The 15,867-nt window shown below is 43.3% G+C and overlaps 1 protein-coding gene across 2 annotated transcripts in view; it reads left to right on the top strand.

The window, feature by feature from the left end:
* DCX (doublecortin) overlaps positions 1–12,421 on the top strand; it is a 57,066-nt gene extending 44,645 nt beyond the window's left edge. Inside the window, exons 4-6 of one of the 2 annotated variants that reach the window (XM_062006710.1) lie at positions 4,040–4,162; positions 10,168–10,262; positions 12,365–12,421. In XM_062006710.1, the coding sequence (XP_061862694.1) occupies positions 4,040–4,162; positions 10,168–10,262; positions 12,365–12,421 (275 nt within the window). Of the gene's footprint in view, positions 1–4,039; positions 4,178–10,167; positions 10,263–12,364 lie in introns of both variants that reach the window. The other variant, XM_010203690.2, reaches the window with a different exon arrangement.
* The last annotated feature ends 3,446 nt before the right edge of the window (positions 12,422–15,867 follow it).

Here is a 15,867-nt window from a genome sequence, read left to right as displayed (position 1 = left end):
CTGGTTTTGAAGATGTAGTACATGGAATTTCACCTCTTTTTGTGGCACTTGTACAGTCAGCAGATATTATAATTAGGCAAATACTGACTGAGGTAGCCCAAGTCAGAATAGATGGACTCTTACACCATTTGGCATTTACTGTAAAAGCTGGTACTGTATATCCTTTCAATGTTATGCATTTGAAGTCAGATAGATACATTTTTCTTGAGAACTAAACAGCAGAAGGACTCTTGTCTTTGTGTACACCTGTGAACATGAAAAAATGGGAACAAGCACCGTTAAAAGAAAAACCCCTCCCTCCACTGCTTTCTTCTGGTGATTCAAAAAGCAGGGCAATAACTCTTTTCAGGGGAGTTTCAGACTGGGACAGCACTGTTACTTGCCCTTGTTACAACTCCAAGCACAAATCTGTAATAATGTCTCTGTGATCAATTCAGCCACGAAATCTTTGATTTCACAGCATATGCAGAGCTTGCCTGTAGGAGTTCCCACCAACCCCACCTGGCAACTGTGTACACCAACAGCACAGGCTGCCTGCTGGTGCCAGTGAGCACAGTAAATTCATATGCATTTGACCATTTAAATTAGAAGAAAAACTGGTCTCCAAACACTCAGGCTCATTTCCCAAAGCTCTAGGTATCCTGTACAAGGAACAGGAGCCCCATGCTGCAAACTGGCTGGGCACTGAAGACCAAAGAGGACTTTTGCTGTATACCAGGAAGTTACACAGCCTCTAATCCTCAAACACTGGGTTTTTATTACTACTGTGCAAGCCTCATTTTATTTGATGCCAATACTTCTGACCTGTGTACTCCAGATGAACCCATTTAATGGTCTTAGGTAATTCAAAGAAAGTTTCCGAGGTTCAGCTGAAACTTTGCAGGCACAGAATAAAGCCAGTGTCAGGCTGGGGAAGTGATTTGTAATCTGAGCTTCATGGGTTTTTTTTAACACTCAGCAGTTGAGTCAGCTCCATGGGGAGTTCCACACTGTAAAACAGTTTGGATGTAATCCTAGCAGAACAACTTGATGGGAAGCCCAGCTCTCTGCCTACACCTCTGGTTACTACTTGATTTTTCCAGCTTGGATTTCTCTAACAAAAATAAGCCAAGCCTGCTGTTGGGAAGGCACTGAGTAACTGCAGCTCTCAGTGGTATTTTCAGGGGAGCAGGAGTGTCCTGCACCTTACAAGAAGATGAAGGAGCTATTAGCCAGCATGGTTCTGTGTTTTCCCATTATACATCCATCATCTTTCCTTGTTATGAGTCAGATCCCACAAGGAGAAGTGTCCTGAGGTCTTGCAGATAAATGTCACTTATTAAAACCTTCTCTGTCATGGGCTACTTCTTCCTGCCTGTTTGGATGACAGACACTTGGATTCACAGAATCACAGAATCTCAAGGGCTGGAAGGGACCTGGAAAGCTCATCCAGTGCAACCCCCCTGCCAGAGCAGCACCACCTAGAGCAGGGCACACAGGAACTCATTCAGCTGGGGTTGCAGGTCTCCAGAGAAGGAGCCTCCACAGCCCATCTGGGCAGCCCCTACCAGTGCTCCCTCACCTCAACAGGGAAGAAATTGCTGGTTATTATGTTCAGTCTGGCAAGATATCAGGAAACAAAAAGAGAAATACCAAAACAGAGGATTATGTCATCTTTTTTCCTCCTGACTGGTCACCACAGCTTCTGCCCTATAATGCCAGTTGCTGAGCACTTTCCAGATGACATTGCTCTGTCTTATTTGTACCTGCTGGTTCCAGCATCAGCCCATGGAAATGTCAGGCCCCCCTGTGATGTTTAGAGCTAACTGCAACACTAACATCAGCACAGTCAGCTCTCCACCTTTAGAACCATGTTTCACCATGTGCACATGCTTAGTGATTGCCTTTGGTGTACTGACACTTGCCAATGGCTGAGCTGGAGAAATTCCCCAGGGTCAGCTTTTCTGTGCTGGAAAATGCAAAGCTGAGTTTCTTGCCAAGGAATTACTCCCCTGGGAAGCAACTAGATTAAAAAATTCTTGAAAAGTCACAACATAAAAGTATTTTCCCTTTTAGAGAGCAGTTCAGGTGACTAAACACAGATGTCTGCCACCCTTTGAGACCCCCTTGCTTTCTGAAGCACTCATGTGATACATGATTGACAGATATCACACAGGAGCACCAGGAGACCCACTCTGCTCTGAAGAGGCTGTACTCCAGTGTATCTCACATAGCATGTAATGCTGATGGCTGGGTAAAGGAATTGTGCTCTAAGACTGAAATGTTTCACTCTTTTCTTTTAAACAGCTGTATGTAAGAGCCTTGAAAAATATTACTTGTGCAGTGACTGGAGATGATTTTCCCCCATGTTTTGGCTTGCCTGCTTAACACTAGGAGCTATTATATGCTCACTCTTCTTAGTGGCTGTTTCACAGTGTCTCATCAAATGCTGCATTCTTTAGTATCGAGGAGGGATAGTTCACCTTCCACACCACACCCCCTGCAGTCATTCCTGCTCTTCATGTACTAAAAAATGGGGATATATTGGTGCTGGAGCTCTACAAGCCTTTCTGTGGCATCATCTGTAAGAAGTACCTTTGAAAAAGAAACACACAACTATTTAATCCCTGATTTATGATTTCCAAAATCCATTTAGCAGGAGAGAGAATAAACTCATTGTAGGTTTAATTATCTCCATGCAGTATCCCTGGAGCACAGGGCATCTTCATATTCATGTGCTGCATGACCCAACAGCAAACTCTCTCACAAAACATCTGGAAGAAGCAGAGACTGACTCTTGGCTGTGTGAGAATGAGGAAAACCTGGGGAAAAACTAAAAGCAATTACATTTTCATAAATATACTAATATATAAATAAATAACACATACATTTAGGTCAGACAACTTGTTCTCAGTTGACCACTACTTTCCCTGCTCTGTGCTGCCTTAGTTGATTCACAGCAGGGAATCCAGGCAAGGGAGTCCTCAGTCCAGCCCAGGCACTCTGAGCTGAACTTCTCCATAAGAACTGTCTGTGTGTGGAATATCTAAGTCCTGTCTATAAAAAAGACCTGTTTTTCACAACTTGGTGAGGACAATCTGTTGTAGGAGATGAGGTGAGACCAGTTGGCATTTGACACAAAGGAAATTTCCTTTTCATTGCTGCCTTCTTCACTGGGTTAAGTTCATCACTTGGGGGGTGGAAAGTGCTTTCAATGTAAACAAACTCTGGTTTTGAAGATGCCTGAAATCCTGGGACACACAGAGGTTTGTTAGCATTTCAGTTCCCTTCTGTAGGACACTGTAGATCATGTTTACATCTTCCACTCTTCCTGGCCTATTTATTTTTTAAGAAAACACAGTTGAGGTTCTCATCTGCTCACATCTTTAAGTCCATAAATCTACCAGACTTGTTTATCCAAACCCTTCTGAAAGGGATGAGTGGCCAGGACAGAGGATGTATTTTGCAAAACTGTTTTGTCATTTTTGCTTTCTGCATCTGAAACGTTGCAGCTTGTTGAGACCACATAAGAGGTTGATTGAGGCTGGGTGAAAGCCTCCTGGGGCAGCTGTCCCATCTGCCACTTACAGATATTTATGTCATGATGTGAGCTGTTTGCTGGCTTTCTGCACCTGCATAAATTGAACTCATTGTTCCTGCTAAGTCTTCCATGGAAGGGTTACAGCGAATTAACTGAGTTTTTGGCCTGATTTTTCACTGGGTCAGTGTTGACCATTTGCATCGTTGGTTATCACCAGTTGGTGAGAACTGAGGTAAGGAGAAGGGCAGAAAATCTTTGGTAGGTCCCACGTAGAGAAGGGCTCTGCTAGGGAGCCAGCCTGATCTTGACAGACACTGTCTCAGCATCATCTCTAGAGGAACAGGAGAAAGCTGTTCTTTGCCCTCCCTCTAAAAAGTCTCCTCTCTGCTCTGGAGAAAATGTGGAGATGGCAGCTTTCCCCTTCCCACTGATGGAGGCAAAGTGCTAAGCTGCCCAGGGGTGTTTCCCAGCTGGTGTCCACGGTGGTGCCGTGACCACGGTTGCTGTGTGTCTCCCCAGAGTGCCGGGTGATGAAGGGGAGCCCCGCGGCTGCCACGGGCAGTAAGTCCTCTCCCACCCCTCAGAAGAGCTCAGCCAAGAGTCCGGCCCCCATGCGCCGCAGCAAGTCCCCAGCTGATTCAGGTAACCAGCAAGATGGTGAGTGATTGTTTCCTGGTGTCTGAATATTAACTGTGCTCAAGAGAAAAACACATATGGTGTGTCTTTGGTGTTTGCATGTGAGACTTGGGCATTTTTTAAAGCCAAGAAGCTGGTGTTAGTGTGCAGGGGCACTCTGTTCATACTGGAGAGGAATCCTCTGGTCAGTGAAGTGCAGTTGTGGCTTTAGGTTATACCACCCATGGTCTCACAGCCTCCCACCCTAAGAAAATGTTACAAGAAGGTGGGAAATCGAGGCCCATAGTGCTCCCATATGTTCCCTATAGATACAGACTGATCTAGAATAACCTCCTGCACAATGCAAATGGTAATTAGTGTACAGGGCACAAGTGGCCCCTTCTAATCATTACCGAAAGATCACCAGTGATCTTGCAGTTGGAGAACTGGTGATGGATTTATTGATGTGATACTGAGACATTCATTCAGTAATAGAAGGAAAATGAGAATCTTAATTTGCTGCAGCAAATGACTCCCTCCCTCTGCAGTGGCAACTGGCTTGGTGGTGCAACACACCTGGAGAGCTGCAGAGCCTGTACATTAAAAGCCAGGCTGAATATCACACTTCTAGACAGGGTCTTTCCTGGGATTTCACTATAGGAAAAAATGGCAGCCTGTCCTGCTTAATGAGAATGGAAAAAGACTGAACTCTTTCAGCACTGGAAAGGTAACCAAAGACAGTTGTTTTGCCGGGACAGACAGGAAAATAAAGTATCATCTTGTGTTCTGGTCTCTTGAATTTGTAATGTAGTAAGTGGGTTTACACATTGCTTAAGTGTCAATATTTACACTCAGATGGGTTTTGAAGCCCCCACATTACAAAGGCAAGGAATGCTGAATGAACTGTGATTAATAAAATGATGATCTGACACTTCCCCTCTCTCCCCCTCCCTGAATTCTTACCTATTTCATTTGGGAAATGATTTGAAAGCAGTTTTATCTCAAATATGTTAAATATTTTTGCTATGTATTTGATGTCCTACACATTTATACCCTTTGTCCCTGCTGTCTTGCACTCTGCTGTGGATGTCGTATCAGAACTTGGAGTTTCTTTGATACTATGTTGTTAGTTCCTGGGTTTTTTCAGTTCTTTTCCATGCAGGCTTCTGTATTGTTTTTTCCACCATAGTCTCTAAGGCTGTATGAGTGAAATGAGTCTGATGCAGTTGCTACTCAAAGCTGTGGAAATGCTCTGTTCCCGAGCAGCAGCTATCCTCCCTGCAGCCTGGGGTATTCGTGTTTTACTCCAGTCTCCTCCACTGACTCACTTCATGGCTCTGGGTACGTTATTTAAGCTGTTCATGCCTTCTTTCCCAATGGATCACCCAAGACAGTGATAGTCAATCTGCATACAGAGCTCTGTAATCTGCCCCTGTCATCATGCACAGGAAAGACCTTCCAGGCTCTTTATTTGAGGCTTTTTGTGTGTTCTGAAAGCATTTGGAGAAATATTGCTAAACCCAAAGCTCTTCTCCCTGAGACATAAGACATCTCCAGCAAAGTGACTGCTGTGTGTGCTCCAGACCTTCCAACAGTGGCAAGGCCACTGTCTGCACTGCAGTGGATTGGACACTGATGCTGTGCTAGCCATCGTCACACACTCTGTAAAGTCACATCTGACCTGATTTGTCAGCCTGAAGGCTTTCTATGTAGGGATCTGCCTTCTGTGCCAGGTGATCTCCATTCATCTTTGATATCCTTTGCTCCTTCTGGTTGTAGCTATGGGTTTAGTGATCTACTTCTCAATGAGAAACAGGTCTGGGTATTACTTTCTGGAAGAGTCATAGAGAGAGAGTACTGCAGGCTGCAGTCCAGTTTCCACTGATGGCACCCAAAGCTTTGTTCCTGACTGGTCTCTGGGGCAAATCAAGTCAGAACGACAGCAGAAAACAGAAAGAAGCATATGGAGCAAGTCTGTAGATCTAGCACTGAAAGGAACTGGCTTCTAAGCCATTTATTGCTCAAATCACCAGCTCAATGTGAACTGTAATGTATTCTTTGACTGTTGTGTTGCAGCAGTCCTGGCAGTGAGCTGCCTGAGTGAGTGGTCAGCTTCCATTCCAAAATAACAAAGATTATCATGGAGCAACAAAGAATGCAGAATGGTTTGTTAAAAAACCCCTCAGGACAAAAGGCTGTGCACAGAAGTGCCACAGCACAGAGAGTGCCAGCTCCCAGCTGCAGGGATCTGAGTTCACTGGCTGAATTGCAACCTTCTGCCAGAGGTAATTTGCCTCCTGCCTAGATGTGTCACGGCCTCACTGGGAAAAGCTCAATTCCCCGTGGGCTACCAGACCCCTTCAGCTCCAGGGATGTTAAAAAAGTGAGATAGTTAATCCACAGAAACATGTTAAACACTGTTTTCTTGGCAGGGTACTTTTATCTCTTTATTTACCATACAGTCATTTAAATGAATGAATGAATGAAGCAGCATCTTGCTATAAGCAGATGGTAACAGACCACAATCCTTGTATTCTCAAGGGGAATCCTTTTCTTCCTTCTTTCATTAACCCCCAACTCCTGTGTGTACCTTTCCAGCAATGTCAGTGTACTTTTGGTCTGATCCAGCTATTTCTCCAGACACTGTGCTGGTCATTCCATCATGGGGCTGTTTCAGCTCTTGGTTCAGTTTGACTGGAAGGCTCTGGTTGTTTTGCCAGTAGTTCCCACTGGGCTTCCAATCCTTTAGTGTCTCATCTCATTGGTTCTGGAGTTGCCATGCAGTCTTTCACCTATATCCTCCACCTAACTCCCCCAACATCTTGCTCCCAGAAATGTGTGGTTAGCAAAATACAGCAGGATTTTACTTCTTCCTCTACAAGAATGTATCCAAGTGCCTTTCTCTTCTCTGACTCCCAAATGTAAGGCAGTAGTGCTGAACTCGTTTCTCATATATTGGCTATGAATTGACACTGGAAGAGATTGGTGTCTCCATCTGTCCTTAGCTGAGTTTGAGTGGTTGTGTTTTGGTATGGACTGAACACACAAAGGCACATGAGAGAAAATCCAGAAGACATTTCCTAGGGTTCAGAAACAGCTTTGGGAGGAAAGGTTGGAGGAAATGGATTGATTCAGGTTAGAAAAAAAGAGGCAGATTGAGAAGGACAATTTAACACTCTTCAAATGCATTTAAAGTATTAAAAAGGATCAATGTTCCTATGTGCCTAAGGATCAGTGTTTCCTGGCATTAGACAGGACACTAGTTTAATCTTTAATAAGTGATGTATAGATCAGATATTAGGAACACTTTTCAAATATAAGCATCTTAATCACCCCAGCAGGTCTCCAAGGGAGCCTGTGAGTCCCTGGCTGACTTGGTGCTTTCAAATCATAACATCCCTATTGGAAATAACCCAAATATATTGGATTCCAATTAAGAGCCCAGAATTCCTTGCAAAGCTTTTATGGTTATTTCCAGCCTCTTTTTATTTTTCCCTATGAAGTCAGCTTTGCTAAATGATATAGCTCAGAGCAATAAAATCCAGGCTAAACTGCACCTGCAGTACACCACCCAGTTCATTCTCCTAACGTGGCAGAAGAAAACTGGAGGTAAGTAAAGAAGTCTCTATGCTGCTGAGATTTAAATGGGGTAGGGTCAGCGTGACAGTTGGCAAAATGATTTTAACAGGCCACTTCAGAAAGTCAAACCAAACAAAAGAAAGAACTAAATCTCAGGGAAGAAAACAATGATGTCATTTTGCCATTACTTCTCTGCTGTGAAAAAGATAAATGTATCTTACAGTAACTCACAGAACAGGCAGGGATTCAGTTGTATAAATCTGTGTGCTGGGATTGAGAGTTTAGGATTTCTAAAACCTTTGCAGTACAGAGTCACAGATGCCTGGGCTGAAGTTTGACATCTTTGCCCAGCTTTGGTTCAGGGAGCCTGTGAGCAGAGCAGGGCTCTGACGCACTGCTGCACGACTTTTAGTCTCTCATGGAAGGGTTTGGATGGAGGGACAAAAGCATATTCACAAGGCAGCAGCAATTAGCAAAACAGATACAGAACGTCAGTCTGTCCTGACTGCAGATCTGGCTCCCCAGGGTCATTATATATGAATGTGTTAAAAAGGCAGCAGATGTCTTTTGGATTGCACACCAGATAGAGCAGCTCATTATCCCGCTCGCGCTCCCTTACGTTCTGCTAGCTGACAACCTGCAGCAGGCATCCAGGGGAGACATCACCCTCACAAAACTTGATGAGAAAAGGGTGCCAACACTACAGAGCTGAGTGCTTGGAAGTTAGAAGGTGTCTGAGCAAAGGATGCCTGTACAATTTGAATTCCTCCACTCCTGAATAAACAGTACAATAGAGACTTTTTCCCACAGGCTCCTCTGTGTTGGAGGGCAGGCTGGCTTGTGCTCACTAAATAAGCTGCTATTTCTACACTTGCTTTATGCTCTCCTTGCTCTGGTTGCAGCCTCTGTTTTATTGGTGATGCTTCAAAGCCTGACCTGGGGACAAAGCTATTCACATATTTCATAGTTCCTTCTCTCTCTTTTGTGATGTTTAAGTTGTGCTTCTAAAACTAGGAACTCATCTGCAGAACCCTGGGAGCCCCAATGGAGCAAGGAATATTAACTTATTTTACAACTTGATAGAAAAAGAGTTATCTCCACAAGTTTATATCACTGTGATCCTTGGGCCCTACTTTTCCCAGTGCTCTTCATGTGAGTTCAAATGTGAGATGGACCTCAGTAACCTCATTTAAAGGTCTCAGCGGTTATCATTGCTGGCAAGTCAGATCCAGGGCCCCAAGTCATCCAAGTAAACCTGAGCAACATTCAAGGAACAGATGCATATGAGAAGTTTGGCTAAAATATCTGTGGGAGAACAGGCAGAGAATTCAGTTCACCTGGACCTCTCATAGCCATCTCAGACATTCAGGATGCTACATTCTCCATCTGCCCTCTCATTTGCTGGACAAGCCTGATTCATCTCCCGAGCACAAACTGTCCTGTGCACTGAAGGAGGGAAGGATCCTATGAGAAAGGGTTCCTGCAATTAGAGGATGTGTCATACCCACAAAGGGGCTTTAAGGTAAATTGAAGTTGCAAAGCAAATCCAATGACATAAATAAGACATAAACCACAAACAATAAAGCAGTGGAAAAAAATCCAAATGAATTCAAATGAAAGCTGGTTATAAAGAATGGTCTCCAATAGCTGAGCTTCTGTGAATCCTCAGCCACCATAAGTCATCAGCAGATTTTAGTGGAGCACCAGCATTATACACCACCTGGGATCTGCACTTTGCCTCTTGTTATTTTCTTACATTTGAGTTCAAAAGAAATGCATGCAAGTTTGATTATGAACACTATTCTTCATTAGCAGACACAGAGCAAATTAAACTGGGCTTCTTAATTGTTGCTCCTGCTGCAAAATTCTGTGTGAATGTTTGTAATGGTACACATCCATCTCATTGGATTTCTGATTTGGATGTCACATCTGTCTTTTCCTTAGTGCTCATAAAATATTAACATCCCTGCTGGAGCACTTAGAAGTCTTGTTGTATTAGGGAATCTCTGTCCTTCCCTGCAGCAATTACATCCATTTGCTGCACACTGACTGTTAGACCTTCTTCTGGTCTTCCCTGTTCATGGCAGGGAAATTTGGGTCCTTTGTGGAGTTGGTAAGTGGCATTCTTCACCTCAGGAAGGATTTCCTCCTGCTCAGGATCACTGACAGTTAGAATTAAAGAAAGAATGAGGCACTTTAGAATTAGAGGTGGATTCTAGCTAACACAGGTTGCATTGGTGCTGTTGTACCCCACATTTTCTTTAACAGAAACTCAAAGTCACTTGGTGGAGAAAAAAAGGAAGAGATCCAAGTTGGGGTTTTTTGCATTGACTATCATGGATAAACTGAAATGTTTCTGTGTTTGATGTTTGGATACTTGCACCTCCCCAAAGGAGAAAGATGAACTTCCTCTTGCTTGTCTGATTGCTAGCTTCTCTCTTGTTTTCTGACAGCAAATGGGACCTCGAGCAGTCAGCTCTCTACCCCCAAATCAAAGCAGTCCCCGATCTCCACACCTACCAGCCCAGGGAGCCTCCGTAAGCACAAGGTATTACGTTTCTTATACCTTACTACACTCATTTCTTCCTTAGTCTGCTCAGCTTTATATGACATTTAAGCCATGGCCATGTTCTCTGGAAGTAAAGACGGAGTTTCCTAATGTTGAAACAGTGGAAAATTTGGCCCATTACCTAAAAACATTCTCATCTGGGGCTCTAGCAAGATGGTGAACAATAAATCACTGGCCTGTTTCTTCCACTGGAATTATTAATATGTGCTGGAGATCATCCATGTGGATCAGAAGAGATAACTTGACCCTCAGCCTCCAGCACTGTTTGAAAGAGTTCACAAGTTATTGACGGATCTGACCTTCATAGAAATCCTCTCTTGGAAAGCCCAATGTGTTGGTAAACCTGATCCATTTAACAGCAGAAGAAAGGCAAATGTTACCGGAGGCACCACTGTAATGATGCTTCTCAGGGATTTTTGGTTTAATTATTTAAGGCCATGCTCTGTTTTACAGGAAACAAGTGATTAAGTAATTAAATTCTGCTGGTGGTGAGGTTTTGCAGCCAGCCAGCCAGATGTGATCCACTGTGCTCTAGATTGAGCTCAGAGAGTGCACGAGTTGAACTCATTTGGTTTGAGGATTGTGTTTTTCTCACAGTAAGGAGCAGAAGCAGCAGCTGCAGTTACAGGACTACAGTTGTTATAATGATGGCAGAAAGCACAGAGGAGTCAATTGAATTACACCTCTGACACGTAAGATTTTGGATCACAGACCTTTGGACGTGAGGCTGAATGATACTGGGGTGGCCTGAGGTGGACTTTTGGCTTCTCAAAAATATTCCCAGCATACAGAGAGGCTCTAATTTATTCAGCTTGCTTTAACTTTCTTTAACAGAGGCATAGCTGAATCCAAATTAAATCCATATTTTCCTCAGGACTTCACTCTGATCTCAGCTGCTTAGTCTAACTCTGAGGAAATGCACCAATTTTAATATGATGGGTCCAGATTTGTTATTAATGTATAACTGAGAAGAGGATCTGGCCCATTGTCTCAATTCAGCAATTGTGTGTATCAGCGAAAGTAATGCTGTAAACTGCATCCTGTGCTCCAGCCATCAAGGACCTCAAATACTGTCCAAACACTGTCTCATTTAGAACTTTGGAGATGAGGATTTGTTTCCTGGTGAAGACAAGTAAAACTCACCTTCTCCAGTGTTTTCAGCTGGCAGATTTATGACCTTTCCTAGTGAAGCCCTTAGAACATTTGTGATAGTTGGTGACTGCTGAGGGCAAAGCCAATTGGTCTGTGATTTCCTCCACTAACTGAAGCCAACCAGCAAACACGAATGAAACATTTGAGGTTGGCAGAACATTCATGCATCATTGTCCTTTCCCCAGAAGCAATTTCCTGCTTCTGATGAAATCACTTTTCCTTTTTCCCCCCCTAAAGCTCAATTACTAAAAGCTTAGGTTGAGTTCACCACAAAGTCCTATTTTACCTCTTAGGAATTTCCTCTCTGTGTATTTGGGCTTCATTGTTGCTCACAGTTATTGCCTGTGTGTGGGTCAGAGTTCAAAAAGGACCAAGGAGAGCTTTAGCCCTTGAGCCCATGATGTGTACTTAGTTCAATGCAGAACTTTAAGGAAGTGGAATAAGATGATTACTCCAGAAAGGGACCCTGGAAAAACTTTACATGGAGAATTTAATCCAAATAGTAAACTTGGATTATTTTTTTAACCCTTCTGATGCATCAGAAATTACCTAAAATAAAGGAGTAGCTGTAAAGTCAAGAGAAGAGTCTTTATTGTGGACTTAGGTTCAAAGAGACCTGTCTGAGGAAGGGTCCTGCTCTTTCATGCATGTGCTATAATGGACATGTCGATCCAGAAGTGATAAAAAATTACTTCTCAAACTCATCACCCTTCTTCTGGTACCAAAATTCTCTTGCTCCACTATACAAATAACCTGCCTTGATTTTAGCCTTGAACTCCCTGGACATGTGGTCAGCCCCTCCAGTAAGCAGCGCATGACTCTTCCACCCTGTGCCTGTGAACTCTTCAGAATGGGACCATTTGACTGTGTCCTGACCTGTGACCAAAGGTGGATTGTCTGAGTTAACATTGTCTCCTTTCTTCCTACAGGACTTGTATCTGCCTCTGTCTTTGGATGACTCCGATTCCCTTGGAGATTCCATGTAAAGAACACGAAGCTAAACGTCCATATCGCAAGCTATGTTTCAGATACAGTAGAGTACTTCTGCCAAAATAAGCAGACAGGTGACTGGTGCTTTCAAATCAGACAAAGGACACACAGTTATATGTCATTTTTTTTCTGTGATTTATCCTCTGTGCCACAAATCAACACCTACCAGTCTATAGAGATAGAGGGATACCATTCTTCTAAGTTACAGGGATGCAAAGTGGACATTGACAACAAGTTGGGGTCACCATGCCAATGATCCTGGGCATTTCCCTATTTCTTCTGCTGCAACTGTATCATTTCCTAGTGATAGTTAAAGTAGCTCCCCCTGGAAGGGTGCAAATGGATCACTTGCTGACCAATTTGCAAGCTCAAGTAGAGCAAATTATATTCTCCACCTGACCAAAGTGCCAGTGGTTGCCAGATTACCTGTCTTCATTTGCAGCCCTGATTTTAGCACCTGCATACTAATCCTATTGGGTTTGGTGTTGCAGGGCAGAGAGGGAAATAACTCACTCCTTGTGATGCTTAATATGCCAGCAGAAGCTTGGATGAGATTAGGGATGACTGCATAAGAAGATAAGGGAGGTTAGTACAATAATGATTCAAATATTGGGATTTTAATTCATTTTTAATGATTTTTTAAAGCAACTAAAAGTAAGTCAGCTGAGTTATCTGGAGTGGAACACCTTTCACCTGTGACCCAAAGGTAACACATTTTTATACCTACTCTGTGGTATCTCTCTATCTCTGTTTTTAACAGCAATGCCTTGTCAACAGCCAACACTGAAAACACTGTGACGTTTTGTTTTCAGGTTTGACACCCTACAGGTCACTTTTTATAGCAACAAAAAAATAGAATCAATACACTTTTTATAAAGGAAAACCTTGTATCTGTGTTTTGGTAGAAAGGATTCAATCTCCTGTTTTTATAAAAGCTGGTAATTTTCTTTTGTTTAAAAAAATAAAAGACACATTCAGAAAAATGTACAAAAAAAACCCCAAAAACCACTGCAGAACAGCAGCAAGGACAACTCAGCTTAGAAACCTTGCCATCACTGCCAAAACAGACACATGTAAGGGGGGGGGAAGAGTTCAATTCAAAATATTGAATGTTTTGATAGTTTTTGTAATGTTTAAGATGACACATTTGCTTTTGTACACTTCAGTATTGCTGACTAGGGCCAGATTCTCTACTCTAACACGTGGAATTTTGTGCTGTTCAAAACCTGGTGTTTTAAGAAACTCTTCTATCTGATAAAAAACCAACCTTACTGTATTTACAGAAACCTTTTGCTTTTCTTAATGGATAATGACTCCTACAGAATGCAAAGTTCATCTATTCACACAGGGCTGGTGGGTTTTACTGTGCCAAAGCTTTGTCACAGGCTGAGCTGGCATTGCCTCCCTTTCTCATGGAATAAGCTTTTGATGCAACTGGTTATTGTTGAACTTTACCTAAAGGAAATCTGTGCAATCAAATCTTTGTTGCTCTATTTGCCTTTGTTTGAACATGTACACCTACTCCCTAATGTCTTGCAACCCCTTGTAATTAGAATGAATTATATACCCTTGTGATGTTGGATGCTCCATGAGGGCTGGGTTCTTCCCAAAGCCGCTCCACGTTTGTTTGCTTGCCTTGCTGGTGTGAAGCTGTGCAGACTGCATCTTTAGAGGTTCATCTGGTTATACCTATAATGCAACTTTTAAGAGATTTATCTGAGAGAGGCCAGGATTGGGAATTACCAAGGGGTTAGAGTTATCATGCACCAAATTTGCACCCAGTCATCTTAGTGCATGATCATGTACACCCAGAGTTTTGCACAAGAAATCATTTGTTCCCACAAATAACTTCATTTAATTGGGTAACTCTCTGACTACATGACTGTATATAGAATCCTGGTTTTAGTTCAAAGTCTAAGGGGTCACGTTTGTGGGGGAAAGGCTGGTAGGGTGAGCAAAGCATAGGTGCAGTAGCAAGGATGCCTTCACTCAGCCCTTGGCATTGCTACATTTAGTGTCTGAACGGGAGCAGGTCTCTTAGTAACCCTGTGCCTCAATCTGTCTGTCCCTCCAGGGACAATACTATTCTACCTCACTGGGGGTTGTGAGGCCAAATGTTGGTTAACATTTATTTGTAAAGTGCTTTCAGATCCTCTAACAGAAGGTGCTGAAGTATTCTGGGTGCAGATTTGGTTATGGGTGCTAATTTTTGGCTGTTTAATCCTGTGGGTGCTACTGTAGACACCAGTCATATGAAAATAGGACTTTTTAAAGAGATGTCAAAGGCCATGGTTATGCTGCCAGTATCGTTCACCAGAGCTTTTGTCTCAGTAAAAGCTTTAGTGGGGCAGATAATGTGACATGCTTTTACCCTCTCCTCTGTGCTGTTGGTGGAAATCTCAGAGTCTCTCCCCAAGTCTCTGCTGTTCCAGGGATGCTGACTCATAGCCATGACCCTGCCTATCAGAGAACATGGACTTGGACTCCAGTCAAAGATGGGGTCACGTCAGTGACACAGGCCATTCCTCTCATAGTCAGGTTTAGCATGTCCTACCACCCTTCCTCTGAGCCTCTGCTGAACCAAGAGACCAGCCATGAAATCACATCTAGGTTCTCTTGCCATTCAGTACAGGACACTCAGCACAGATCCACCAGGAAAACCCAAATCTTTGATGTCCAGAAGCAGAGTGAACTGCTAGAGCTGATGGTGGGAGGACAGGGGTCCAAGATGTGCTTTCATCCAGTATCCATCAGTTTGTAAAAGATAAAGCAAGATCCCAAGGGCTGAACGGACCATTGGATGGATGGTTGCTGAGTTAGCTGTTGAGAAAGCGGTTCCTTTCCTTCTTGCCACAAGTAGTGTTTGGTTATTTGAAGATGCTCTTCCTGGTGGCCTGTGCTAAAGAATCATGGAGGCCTTCTCCTGAGCTGCACCTAGTGACACAGCTAAAACCTGATCCTGCAAGTGTATCCTAGGGAAGGGAGTTCTGTTTGCATGAGGATCATCCTGAGGTGGGGCTGAGCCCAACACTTCCCTCAGAGAATTAAGGGGACCTTGAAAAGGCCTGAAAGAAGAAAAAGAAATAATTGTTCAGTGGGAAAAATAGCCATTCAAAGCAGTAGAAGCCACAAAGAAAACAGGGTACGAGGTCAGACTCCCACGTTTCACAAAGCGGTTTTCTAGGTAGGAATGCCTGGGCAGTAGAAGTCAGTGAGCATTCCAGCTGTAACATAGGATTAAGTTTGTATTAATGCCAGTATTGCATGGGTCCTTGTACAGAAATGCATGTGGAATGTTACCTACATTCAAAATCACTTCCCTTTGGCTTTGTAGGATCCCCAGCATAGACCTGGATACAAAGGGGAACAATGCACAGGCATCGTACCTTGGTCAGTTAAACAGAAGGACAGCCCTGATTCAGGCAACAGCTTAAAGACACGT

This window comes from Colius striatus, chromosome 13 (genome assembly GCF_028858725.1).
Source record: "Colius striatus isolate bColStr4 chromosome 13, bColStr4.1.hap1, whole genome shotgun sequence".
Lineage (NCBI taxonomy): Eukaryota > Metazoa > Chordata > Aves > Coliiformes > Coliidae > Colius > Colius striatus.
The sequence above is the reverse complement of the archived record's forward strand: the minus strand, read 5'-3'. Positions and strand labels throughout refer to the sequence as shown.